The sequence below is a fragment of the Salmo salar genome, unplaced genomic scaffold (genome assembly GCF_965601325.2).
Source record: "Salmo salar unplaced genomic scaffold, fSalSal1 ptg000615l, whole genome shotgun sequence".
Lineage (NCBI taxonomy): Eukaryota > Metazoa > Chordata > Actinopteri > Salmoniformes > Salmonidae > Salmo > Salmo salar.
In genome coordinates, this window is record NW_027675441.1 from 626,557 (window position 1) to 639,853 (window position 13,297).

Here is a 13,297-nt window from a genome sequence, read left to right on the forward strand (position 1 = left end):
TAGCTTCTCTTTATTCAACCTGCCATCTACCCACCTGGGGACTGAGGGTTATGAGAGAACCCCCACATCACTAGCTTCTCTTTATTCAACCTGCCATCTACCCACCTGGGGACTGAGGGTTATGAGAGAACCCCCACATCACTAGCTTCTCTTTATTCAACCTGCCATCTACCCACCTGGGGACTGAGGGTTATGAGAGAACCCCCACATCACTAGCTTTCATGTTCTGCAGCCTTGTAAAGATAAGGAGGGGACGACTGGGAGGCAGGTTGGCATTTATTGTCATGAATTACATTTTACATTTACATTTTAGTCATTTAGCAGACGCTCTTATCCAGAGCGACTTACAGTCGTGAATGTATACATTTCATACATTTAAAAAAAAAAAAAAATTGTTCTGGCCCCCCGTGGGAATCGAACCCACAACCCTGGCGTTGCACACACCATGCTCTACAAACGGAGCCACAGGTAAGACTTGCCCTGGAGGTAGGTTGGCATTTATTGTCATGAATCTTGCCCTGGAGGCAGGTTGGCATTTATTGTCATGAATCTTGCCCTGGAGGCAGTTCAGCAAAGTGGTTACTAGCTGGCACAGGCACAAAGTAATACAATCCGATTTTAATCCTAACCTCAACCCTAACCACACTGCTAATCCTTCCCTTAAATTAAGACCATAAAACAACATTTTCCACAGCCAATTCTGACATTGCAGCTGACATATCTAGAGGAAATCGCACAGTTCTGCCTCCAGGTCAAGATTCATGACAAACGTCAACATGAGACAGGGAGAAGCAATGTAAAAATCAATAACAAAATTGTTTCCACTATTAACATGCTTTTTCTTGTTTCAAGTATGTTTTATTATGAAAAGTACAATATATCCATGTATACTTGTACAACTATGGAGCGTATGTCCACATATAATTGTACAATTTGTTTTTCCAACATAAAAGACAAGAAATGATCACATTGGTATTTTAACAGTGTTATTGTAAGAGTTTAAATGTTTAAACAGAGGATACATCTAAAACAGGATAAAACAAGTGCAGTATGTTGTGAGAATGTTACTTTAACGTCGACTCATAACGTCACACTATAACTTCATGGGAGTCTTGTGGAAAGACTGCATGTTGTTTTGGGTGGATTGAGTGACGTCTTCATCAACATTTTGCAGAATATTCCGGTAATATTTTCACCTCTGTGTTTGTGGTGGAAGTTATTGCTGGAATGAGGTGTCTGTTTGTTCCCAATTTGAGGGTCAAGGTCCAATTATAGGAAGATGCGTATGTCTGAATGTGTCCAGTCGTGTGTGTGTGTGTCCAGCATGTGTGTGTCCAGTTTGTGTGTGTCCAGTTTGTGTGTGTCCAGTGTGTGTGTGTGTCAGTGCGTGTGAGTCCAGTGTGTGTGTGTCCAGTGTGTGTGTCAGTGCGTGTGTGTATGAGTCCAGTGTGTTGGTGTGTCAGTGTGTGTGTGTGTGTGTGAGTCCAGGATGTTTGTGAGTCCAGTGTGTGTGTGTGTGTGTGTGTGTGTGTTGGTGTGTCAGTGTGTGTGCCCTTGCAATTGTGCCAGTTCAAGTAAAGATGGCAAATGGAAGCAAGTCTGTGTTAACCTATGCGTTTCTCGAATCTGGTAGCTCAGCAACATTTTGTACAGAGAGACTCACAAGGCAATGAGATGGAAATTCTGCTACACACAATGGGGCAGGAGCTTTGAGATTAGAGATTGGCGGATGTGGAGGGCGTCACATTTCTTGCATTACATCTACACCCAGAGTAAGATCCCAGTGACAAAAGAGAGCATTCCCACTCAGAAAGAACTCAAAAGCCATACCTGAAAGAGGTTCAGTTGAAGGAGATTGATGCCGACGTCGAACTCCTGATTGGCGTAAATGCTCCAAAGGCAAGTGTGTGTGTGTGTGTGTGTGTGTGTGTGTGTGTGTGTGTGTGTGTGTGTGTGTGTGTCCATTGTGTGGGTGTGTGTGTGTGTGTCAGATTATTATTTACAGGGACACTGAGGAGTCATCATACCAAACCCTAAACCCTGGATAGAGGGGCTCAGTGAATGTGGAGGTGAATGTGATCAGGTGGGTCAGTGTGTCAGAGGAGGCTCTATAGAAGGACAGAGTGCCAGCTGGCCAGTCCAGATACACTCCTACTCTGTGGAAGCTGGAGGAGGGGACGTCTATGGTAGTGGGATTATTATTGTGACAGGCAGAGTAATTGTTGTCAGAGCAGAACAGACTCCAGGACTTGTCATTCCATCCAATCACACAGTCCTCAACCCTTCCTCTCCTGCTGATTCCTTTATATGTCACTCCTATAACAGCCCCTCTCCCACTCCACTCTACCTCCCAGTAACAGCGCCCAGTCAGACCCTCTCTACACAGCACCTGTCCACAGTCCTCAAATCTCTCTGGGTGATCAGGATACGGCTGCTCCTCTGTCCTACATGTCACCTTTCTGTTCTCCTCAGACAGAGAGAGGTGTCTGTTTACTGTGTTTAGGTCCAATGTGAGATCACAGACATCTGATGGATGAAACCAGACACAATATTAGAAATCATCATCATTCACATTAGAATGTTAACTCACTTTTCACTAATTCATTTAATGTAGATGTTTCTGGGTATCAAAAGGAGAAGTTAAGGTAACTTGAGACTTGTTGAATGATCATATGTTAAACTGTTTGGTGATATAAAACACACTTATTCCGATTAATTACACACACACACACACACACACACACACACACACACACACACACACACATTGTCAAAGCAACTCTTTGTAAACTTTGGTGTCCCTGATTTCTGTTTCTGTAGAACTACAGCTGATATTTAATATGACCAAGTCAGTAATGATGGTGGTCTTTGACTTTGACTTAACTTGAATTAAGACTTATTCTTAGTCATAATCTTCACAGCAGTCAACACTCACATTGTCTAAGCCCAGGTCTCATTGTGTACTCTCCACCATGTTCCACACTGTAGCGGTAAGCAGAAGAACAGACAGTCAATAAGTACACCTGAACTAACACACAGACTGGACACACACACGGTCAGCAGATAACTTCAAGCGAATGTTTGTGTTTGTGTGTGTCCTGTGTGTGTGTGTTTGTATTTCCTGTGTGTGTGTGTGTGTGTGAGTGTGTGTGTGTGTGTGTGTGTGTGTCTGTGTCCTTTGTGTGTGTTTGTCCAGTGTGTGTGTGTCCAGTTTGTGTGCGTGTCCTGTTTGTGTGTGTGTGTATGTCATTGAGAGATTGTCACTGGACACACACACACTGCACACACACTGGACCCATACACACAGACGACACACACACACACACTGAACTCTCTCACACACACTGAACTCTCTCACACACACACACACACACACACACACACACACACACACACACACACACACACACACACACACACACACACACACACACACACACACACACACACACACACACAGTCAGCATATAACTTTGTCCAAGTGGTGGTCAGAATGTTTGTCTTAAATAGCCTGATAAGTCAAACATGTCTGATATGAACATTGACATAAACCCTCTACATACTTGAGTTTCTCCAGTCTGCAGTGTGGATCCTCCAGTCCAGCAGAGAGCAGTCTGACTCCTGAGTCTCCTGGGTGATTGTAGCTCAGGTCCAGCTCTCTCAGGTGTGAGGGGTTTGACCTCAGAGCTGAGACCAGAGAAGCACAGCCTTCCTCTGTGACTTGACAGCCTGACAGCCTACAAAGAGTCAAATCTCACCATTACCAATACCATTGAAGCTCGTCTAGAGGTTAGTTAACACAGTGTCCAAAGAAGGGCCAGAAGTATACAGAATAACACCAATAACAGAGGGGGTCTGATCTTTGTGCCTCTGTAACTTTCCCATTTATCATTATTCACGATTCATTCATGATTATTCATAATCATGGTAGCATCCACATGAATGTAGAAGTGTTCAGAAACATCTTCTATTCTTACTGACAATACAAGTGAAGTGACTCCAAAATGACAGGACATTATTCACCATTCAGTTTCTATTAGGAAAAACATAATCCAAAACACAACCAAGACAAACTACAAATGCATTCAACAAGTTAGTAGAATCAAAAGCTTGATGTAATCACTGCAGGCATGGAATATGGGACTAAATACTAAACTTATGGCTACTTTAATACAATATAAGTGAATTTGTCCAAATAATTAAGACTTCTTCAAATGGGAGAACTACGTACAGAAAGTGCTTTCATTTCTAAACGGTAAAACAGATATGTATGAAAATACCCTCAAATAAAAGGTGACATTCTGTACTGTGACCTAATATGAAACATCTCAAATCCAAAATGCTGGAGCATAGCACCACATTTAGAACTGTAAGCTTCACTGTCCAAACACATATTGTGTGGACTATGTGTGTCTGGTAAAAACATGTGGATCTGGTGAACAGTTATCACTTGTTGACCAACTACAGGAATACTGACCTCAGAGTTTCCAGTCTGCAGTGTTGATCCTCTAGTCCAGCAGAGAGCAGCTTCACTCCTGAATCCTTCAGGTCATTGTTACTCAGGTCCAGCTCTCTCAGGTGTGAGGGGTTTGACCTCAGAGCTGAGACCAGAGAATCACAGCCTTCCTCTGTGATTAGACAGCCTGACAGCCTGCAAAGAGTCAAATCATTAAAATCACACTGCTATTCTTTGGTGGTGAAAAAAGTGGCAGTATATTTCTTCAACATATTCAGATATATCAGTGTCCTGAAACCTGCCATATCTAATAATAAATTAATGTATCATTATTATAAATGAAAAATTATCAAAGTATTTCTTGTAGATAGAAAAATGCATATTACAAATATTTGAGTAGACTGACCAGACCAGTTTAAAAGCAGTATCAGTCAAAAGACAGACAGTGAGGTATCAGATTTAGATTGTATTGAGTATACAGTCCACATCATATCTATGTTGACAGTGAAGATAACATTTTAAATGTGGCTTTATACTCCAGCATTTTGGATTTGAGATCAAATGTTTCATATGAGGTGACAGTATATAATGTCACCTTTTATTTGAGGGTATTTTAATACATGCACTACCGTTCAATAGTTTATGGTCACTTAGAAATGTCATTGTTTTTGAAAGAAAAGCACATTTTTTGTCTATTAAAATAACATCAAATTGATCTGAAATACAGTGTAGACATTGTTAATGTTGTAAATGACTATTGTAGCTGGAAACAGCTGATTGTTTATGGAATATCTACATAGGCGTACAGAGGCCCATTATCAGCAACCATCACTCCTGTGTTCCAATGCCACGTTGTGTTAGCTAATCCAAGTTCATCATTTTAAAAGGCTAATTGATCATTAGAAAACCCTTTTGCAATTATGTTAGCCTGTTAGGGCTAGGGGGCAGTATTGACACGGCAGGATAAAAAACATACCCGATTTAATCTGGTTACCACTCCTACCCAGTAACTAGAATATGCATATACTTATTACATATGGATAGAAAACTCCCTAAAGTTTCTAAAACTGTTTGAATTGTGTCTGTGAGTATAACAGAACTCAAATGGCAGGTCAAAACCTGAGAGATTCCTTTACAGGAAGTGGCCTGTCTGACCATTTCTTGAACTTCTTTTCCATCTCTATCTTTTACTAAGGATCTCTGCTCTAACGTGACACTTCCCACGTCGTCCATAGGCGCTCAGAGCCCGGGAAAAAACAGAATGTCGTCATTCCAGCCCCAGGCTGAAACACATTATCGCCTTTCTCAAGTGGCCGATCAAGAGACACTAGCTTATGCGCGTGACCCCGACCGCCCCCGCCTTTATGATTTTTTCCTCTGTTTGCCGAAAAGGAGATTCCCTGTCGGAATATTATCGCTTTTCTACGAGAAAAATGGCGTAAAAATTGATTTTAAACAGCGGTTGACATGCTTCGAAGTACGGTAATGGAATATTTAGAATTTTATTGTTACGAATTGTGCCATGCGCGCGACACTTCTTTACCATTTCGGATAGTGTCTGGAACGCACGAACAAAACGCCGCTATTCGGATATAACGATGGATTATTTTGGACCAAACCAACATTTGTTATTGAAGTAGACGTCCTGGGAGTGCATTCTGACGAAGACAACAAAAGGTAATCAAACTTTTATAATAGTAAATATGATTATGGTGAGTGCTAAACTTGCCGGGTGTCTAAATAGCGAGCCCGTGATGCCTGGGCTATGTACTTAGTATATTGCAAAATGTGCTTTCACCAAAAAGCTATTTTAAAATCGGACATATCGAGTGCATAGAGGAGGTCTGTATCTATAATTCTTAAAATAATTGTTATGCTTTTTGTGAACGTTTATCATGAGTAATTTAGTAAAATGTTAGCGAATTCCCCGGAAGTTTGCGGGGGGTATGCTAGTTCTGAACGTCACATGCTAATGTAAAAAGCTGGTTTTTGATATAAATATGAACTTGATTGAACAAAACATGCATGTATTGTATAACATAATGTCCTAGGGTTGTCATCTGATGAAGATCATCAAAGGTGAGTGCTGCATTTAGCTGTCTTCTGGGTTTTGGTGACATTATATGCTGGCTTGAAAAATGGGTGTCTGATTATTTCTGGCTTGGTACTCTGCTGACATAATCTAATGTTTTGCTTTCGTTGTAAAGCCTTTTTGAAATCGGACAGTGTGGTTAGATTAACGAGAGTCTTATCTTTAAATGGCTGTAAAATAGTCATATGTTTGAGAAATTGAAGTAATAGGATTTTTTAAGGTTTTGAAAATCGCGCCACAGGATAGCCGTGGCTGTTACGTAGGTGGGACGAATTCGTCCCGCCTAGCCTAGAGAGGTTAATAGACGCTGTGGGTACGACATCGCCGAAGCTATAAACTCGCACACCGAATCAGCATATTCGTCAATGTTGTTGTTCGCCGCAATGCGGAACATATCCCACGTGATCGAAGCAATCTTAAAGCGTTATCACTTGTTGACCAACTACAGGAATACTGACCTCAGAGTCTCCAGTTTACAGTGGGGATTCCCCAGTACAGCAGAGAGCAGCTTCACTCCTGAATCCTTCAGGTCATTGTCGCTAAGATCCAGCTCTCTCAGGTGTGAGGGGTTTGACTTCAGAGCTGAGACCAGAGAAGCACAGCCTTTCTCTGTTACTCCACAGCCTGACAGCCTGCAAAGAGATCATCATGACTTCACAAACACACTGTTAATTTAACACCAGTAGTGTAGAAGGACAATGGCAGATGCATTTGGTTTATTCTTCCAAACAACATATAGATTAATCTTCCATCTCCTAGATTTGTATGGACATATTGTTATACTAATGTGAACACCAATGCACTGATTCAGTAATTTTTTCATATTAATATATTTCATATTAATATTATATTTTAATACATATATTTTCTCTAAACGGAATATTTGTTCCAGATGATTAGTTCTCAAATGTCATTTTATTTACTCACAGAACAGCTCTGGAGGCTTTGACCACTGGCAGCAGCCTCAGAAGACCTTCCTCCGATCCAGAGTATTTCTTCAGGTCAAACACATCCAGCTCCTTTTCTGAAGTCAGCAACACAAAGACCAGAGCTGACCACTGTGCAGGTGACAGTTTGGCTCTAGAGAGACTTCCTGATCTCAGGTAGCTTTGGATCTCCTCCACCAGAGAATGGTCATTCAGTTCATTCAGACAGTGGAACAGATTGATGCTCCTCTCTGGAGAGGGATTCTCCCTGATCTTCTCCTTGATGTACTGGACTGTTTTTTCATGGGTCTTTGAGCTGCTTCTTGTCTTTGTCAGTAGATTTTGTAAGTGCTTCTGATTGGACTCCAGTGAGAGGCCCAGAAGGAAGCGGAGGAACAGGTCCAGGTTTCCCGTCTCACTTTGTAAGGCTTTATCCACAGCACTCTTGTAGAAAGTAACTTTAGGCTCATCTTTTGTTTGCGGTTCGGCCATTAGATTCTCATTGTTGTTGATGAATGAGAGGAACACATATAAAGCAGCCAGAAACTCCTGAATGCTCAGATGAACAAAGCAGTACACCTTGTCCTGGTACAGCCCACATTCCTCTTTAAAGAGCTGTGTGCACAATCCTGAGTACACGGAGGCTTCATTGACATCAATGCCAGCCTCTTTCAGGTCTTCTTCATAGAAAATCAGATTGCCATTCACAAGCTGTTGAAAAGCCAGTTTTCCCAGTGACAGAATGCTCTCTTTATTCCATTGTGGACCTGTCTCTTCGTTCCCAAGATACTTTTCATTCTTCTGTTTGGTATGAAACACCACAAGGTGTGTGTACATCTCAGTCAGAGTCTTGGGCGTCTCTTCTCTCTTGTGTATCAGCATGTGTTCAAGGACTACTGCAGAAATCCAACAGAAGACTGGAACGTGGCACATGATGTGGAGGCTCCTTGATGTCTTTATGTGTGAGATGATTCTGCTGGCCAGGTCCTCATCACTGAATCTCTTCCTGAAGTACTCCTCCTTCTGTGGGTCATTGAACCCTCGTACCTCTGTCACCTGGTCAACACACACTGAAGGGATCTTATTGGCTGCTGCAGGTCGGGTAGTTATCCAGAGGAGAGCAGAGGGAAGCAGATTTCCCTTGATGAGATTTGTCAGCAGAACATCTACTGAGTTTGACTCTGTAACGTCACAACAGATCTTGTTCTTCTGGAAGTCTAGGGGCAGTCGGCACTCATCCAGACCATCAAAGATGAACAGAACTTTGTACTTGTCGTAGTTGGAGATTCTTGATTGTTTGGTTTCCATTGAGAAGTGATTGAGAAGTTCAATCAAAGTGAGTTTTTCACCTTTCATCAAATTCAGCTCCCGGAAAGGGAATGAAAACACAAATTGGACATCCTGATTTGCTTTTCCTTCAGCCCAGTCCAGAATGAACTTCTGCACAGAGACTGTTTTTCCAATGCCAGCGACTCCCTTTGTCAGCACAGTTCTGATAAGTTTGTCTTGTCCAGTTAAGGGTTTGAAGATGTTGTTACATTTCATTGCAGTCTCTGGTCTTGCTTGTTTCCTGGTTGTTGTCTCAATTTGTCTCAGTTCATGTTCATTATTGACCTCTCCTGTTCCACCCTCTGTGATGTAGAGCTCTGTGTAGATCTTATTGAGAAGTGTTGGGTTTCCTTGTTTAGCGATCCCCTCAAATACACATTGAAACTTCTTCTTTAGATTAGATTTGAGTTCACGTTGGCAAATCACAGCAGGATCATCTGAATCTAGAAATAACACAGAGGATATTAATATTACATCTGTTTTAATGCCTACATTATTGAAGGACTGTTATAAAGTTTTCTATTGTAATAATGTATTCTCTTAACTGACTGTATAAATGTGTAAATGTTTTCATAATACATTACAGACTGGTTTGACTAATTATATTATTATTGGTATTATTGATGGTATTATTAATGTTGTCTCTCTCTCTCTAAACTAATAACCACAATACATCGCTGCTGCTACTTGATGAGGTCACTAGGTGTTGTGTTAAGGCTGCGACAATATCATTGAGTTACACAGCTACTTTAGCTGTACTTTAGCTACAGCTTTTAAATGTTATAAAACAGCATTCAACATGAGGCAGACAGATCTTACATTTCTCCAGTGTGTCAGCGAGCTCCTTCTGGTTCATTTTCCTCAGGACGTGCAGTGTGATCTTCAGAGCTCCCTCTCTGGCACTGCTCTCCTGCTTCTCATCTTCAGCATCCACCACTTCCTCATCCTGCTTCTGACTCTCAAAGCCTTCTGGGAGTTCAGGACTAAGAATCCTCTTGAACATCTTCAGCTCGTTCTTCACAAATGTCATCATTTTCTCTTCAAGCAACTAAAATAAATCCAGTAAATAAGTTAAGCAAGAGAAGAAATGCTTTCTCATTAACACATTAATGAATAATTGAAAGAAACTTTACTTGAGGAAAACAAAAGTTCATAACAGGATCACATACACTGAATACAGAGTCCAGGTCTGTTTGATGACTCTGGGAAGACTGACCACTGAGAATCTCTGACTCTGATTTCTCCTGTTGGTTTCTGTGGACAAAACATGAGATTACATCTCCTCATCCAGGGAGTGTACACACACACACACACACACACACACACACACACACACACACACACACACACACACACACACACACACACACAGACACAGACACAGACACACACACACAGACAGAGTTTTAGGACTATGAAAATGGACTAAAGGATTAGCCTATGGATTATGAAAACAACCAAAAGAAATGTGAAAATGGGAGAGGAGAAATGACTAGAGACAGTGTTGTTTAACTCACTGACCATGACCCATGAGTTCTTCTTACCTTTGTTCAGTAGAAAAGTCTCCCTCTCTAAACACTATAGGATGATTCATAGACAGGTCACTCTTCATGGACACACAGCTGGGTACAGGGGAGGCTGGTCTCTCCTGCTTGATTGGACTTCAACACAACAAAGACAAACATTACATCTCTCATCTACTCTGATCTCAGATGGGAAACATAAGAAGAGTTCCAAAACGCAACATATCACTTTACAGAAATGAGCTTTTATTGTTTAAAGAAATGATGTATTAATTATTACATCTCTCACAGACAAGGATTTGTTTAAAATCTATCACTTGATGGTTTCATTTCAGAGACAAAAATCATGTTTTTTTATGCAAAATGCTATATATCTCCCTCACTCTCAAATGTGACCGACCGGCTCAATTTGGTAATTAACTAAATAACTACATATATAGTGATTTTGGTTCATGTCAGTTTAATTGTTTGTTATGGTATAAGTTGTTATTTTATTGTAAGTGATAAAATTAACTAGTAATTCTCAGTAATTACTACTTTAGTAAGGAATAACACATTTTTTAAGCACTACTGCAGTTGCTAAATAATTTCAATAGATGGGAGCATAAGACCACAATGACATTTCAGAATATTAGTTTAGTTTTCTCCCTGGATACACCACCACTCCCCGAGCTTCCTGCAGAACCCCTGCAGTACCTCCACAGACCCCGGATTGAGAACCCCTGATTTAGCAGATGCTCTTATCCAGAGAGATTTACAGTAAGTGCATTCACCTTAAGATAGTTATTTATTTAGGAAATAAACTTAATCAATTCTTCATAAAATTGTCATCTTACCTCTTAGCTTTGGTGTCATGTCCCCCAGAGAGATGCATTTTGGAGGCAGGGGCCCCCTCCTCTCTCTCCCCAGAGAGACTCATTTTAGAGGCAGGGCCCCCCTCCTCTCTCTCCCCAGAGAGACTCATTTTAGAGCACTGACCCCTGTAAACAGAGATCCAGCATGTTGGTTGTGGTTAACACAGTGACAACTAAACAGAGATCCAGCATGTTGGTTAACACAGTGACAACTAAACAGAGATCCAGCATGTTGGTTGTGGTTAACACAGTAACAACTAAACAGAGATCCAGCATGTTGGTTGTGGTCAACACAGTGACAACTAAACAGAGATCCAGCATGTTGGTTGTGGTTAACACAGTAACAACTAAACAGAGATCCAGCATGTTGGTTGTGGTTAACACAGTGACAACTAAACAGAGATCCAGCATGTTCGTTGTGGTTAACACAGTGACAACTAAACAGCGATCCAGCATGTTGGTTGTGGTTAACACAGTGACAACTAATTATTGAATGTCAATTGTTCTCTTATATTCATTATCTCTTAGAAATAAAACATTTACTAACATACATAGAAACAGTCAGGTGATTTAATTAATAGATAATAATAGATAATAACTAATAATAATATTAATGTCTCACTTTCTCTTTTAATAATTTCTCTCATTCTAGTGTGTTGCTTTGTTTAACAGGTATGATATTATTATGCTGTTACTGAATTCAGTTCATAATAACAATGTTAAGAAAAGTATGTTCAGTGGTTTCATACCAGATTACACAGGAAAGAGGAGCTCATTGTAAGTTTGAAAACAAATTTTACGATATTTTGAAAGACGATTTACAACTTATACATAAAAATATACAAATTGTAAAATAACCACAATATATGAATATATGAACAATATGTTTTTGAATTTGACTCGCCTACGCCCAGTTAGCACCATTTTGTATGATTGAACTGTCACATAACTGTCCCAGGTGAAATGGACTGTTAGATCTGAGTGTTTTACTGTCATTCACTATACTAAAATAACACCATACATTTAATTTCTCTACACACTTTACAATAATCCCTGGGAAGATTCTTACCTTGTAGCCTGAATTCACAACCAGAACATGTCAAGTCATTGAGATATTTTCCGTTGTGCTGAGAGAGCAGCTTCCTGATAACAAGTGGCTCTGTATCTATGTTCTAGGTACAGTTGATCTTTGGATGCAATAATATCTGGTCAAAGTCTAGTGACACAACACCATAGTATATCATAAACATAACAGCAGTTGGCCAGTAAAGGCCATGACATACTATAAAACAGGGTTTGTCAACTAGATTTGGCTTCGGGTGTCACGGTTGTCATAGAGAGGAGCGGACCAAAGTGCAGTGTGATTATCGTTCCACATATTTTATTGAACTGTGAAACTATGCAATACATACACATAAACTAAAGAACAAAAAAACAACAAACCGTGATGCAGAGGTGAAACATACACTACTCAAAAACAATCTCCCACAAACCCAGGTGGGAAAAACACCTACTTAAGTATGATCTCCAATTAGAGACAACGATGACCAGCTGCCTCTAATTGGAGATCATCCCAAACAAAACCCAACATAGAAATACAAAACTAGAAAACAACATAGAAAAACTAAACTAGAAACCCCCCTGTCACGCCCTGACCTACTCTACCATAGAAAATAACAGCTTTCTCTGGTCAGGACGTGACATCGGGAGAATGTTTTTCTGAGTTAAAGTGGGCGGGCCAGAACATAATTAGCGTATAATATTAGCACAATTAATAGGCCTACACTACAAATTTAACAACATGTTTAACACATTTGATTAGTACATAGTACATTCAGTGACAATAAAATAATTTAGATCTGATAAAATCATAAAATCACCAATATCTCTATTCAATTATAACTTTTTGTTTATTTCTCTGTGTGTTGATTGGTGGGGAAAAACAGGTCTACGTAGCCTACTGTAGTCTACACTACTTTATTAATATCAACATTCATTCAGAACAATGAGCTTGATAGCAAGAGAACATGTCGTTCTCAAAAAGTAACAAAAATGCATGGTGACAGTTTTGGAGGAATTGGCTACAGACAAGTCTATGGATAGCATAATTGCGTCTG

The 13,297-nt window shown here is 40.3% G+C and overlaps 1 protein-coding gene across 2 annotated transcripts; it reads right to left on the reverse strand.

The window, feature by feature from the left end:
• Positions 1 to 258: 258 nt before the first annotated feature.
• Positions 259 to 12,434, reverse strand: LOC123733383 (NLR family CARD domain-containing protein 3-like). Of its 2 annotated transcripts, none has more exons than XM_082972219.1 (11): positions 12,250 to 12,434; positions 11,163 to 11,306; positions 10,348 to 10,464; positions 9,973 to 10,057; positions 9,623 to 9,851; positions 7,476 to 9,246; positions 7,007 to 7,180; positions 4,478 to 4,651; positions 3,564 to 3,737; positions 2,936 to 2,982; positions 259 to 2,526 (listed from the first exon to the last, which is right to left on the reverse strand). In XM_082972219.1, the coding sequence occupies exons 2-11, from the start codon at positions 11,288 to 11,290 to the stop codon at positions 2,000 to 2,002; spliced, it is 3,426 nt and encodes a 1,141-aa protein (XP_082828345.1). In that variant the 5' UTR covers positions 11,291 to 11,306; positions 12,250 to 12,434; the 3' UTR covers positions 259 to 1,999. The 2 variants fall into 2 exon arrangements, with proteins under 2 accessions (XP_082828345.1, XP_082828346.1); XM_082972220.1 differs by having other exon boundaries at positions 9,973 to 10,082; positions 12,250 to 12,432.
• Positions 12,435 to 13,297: the final 863 nt, after the last annotated feature.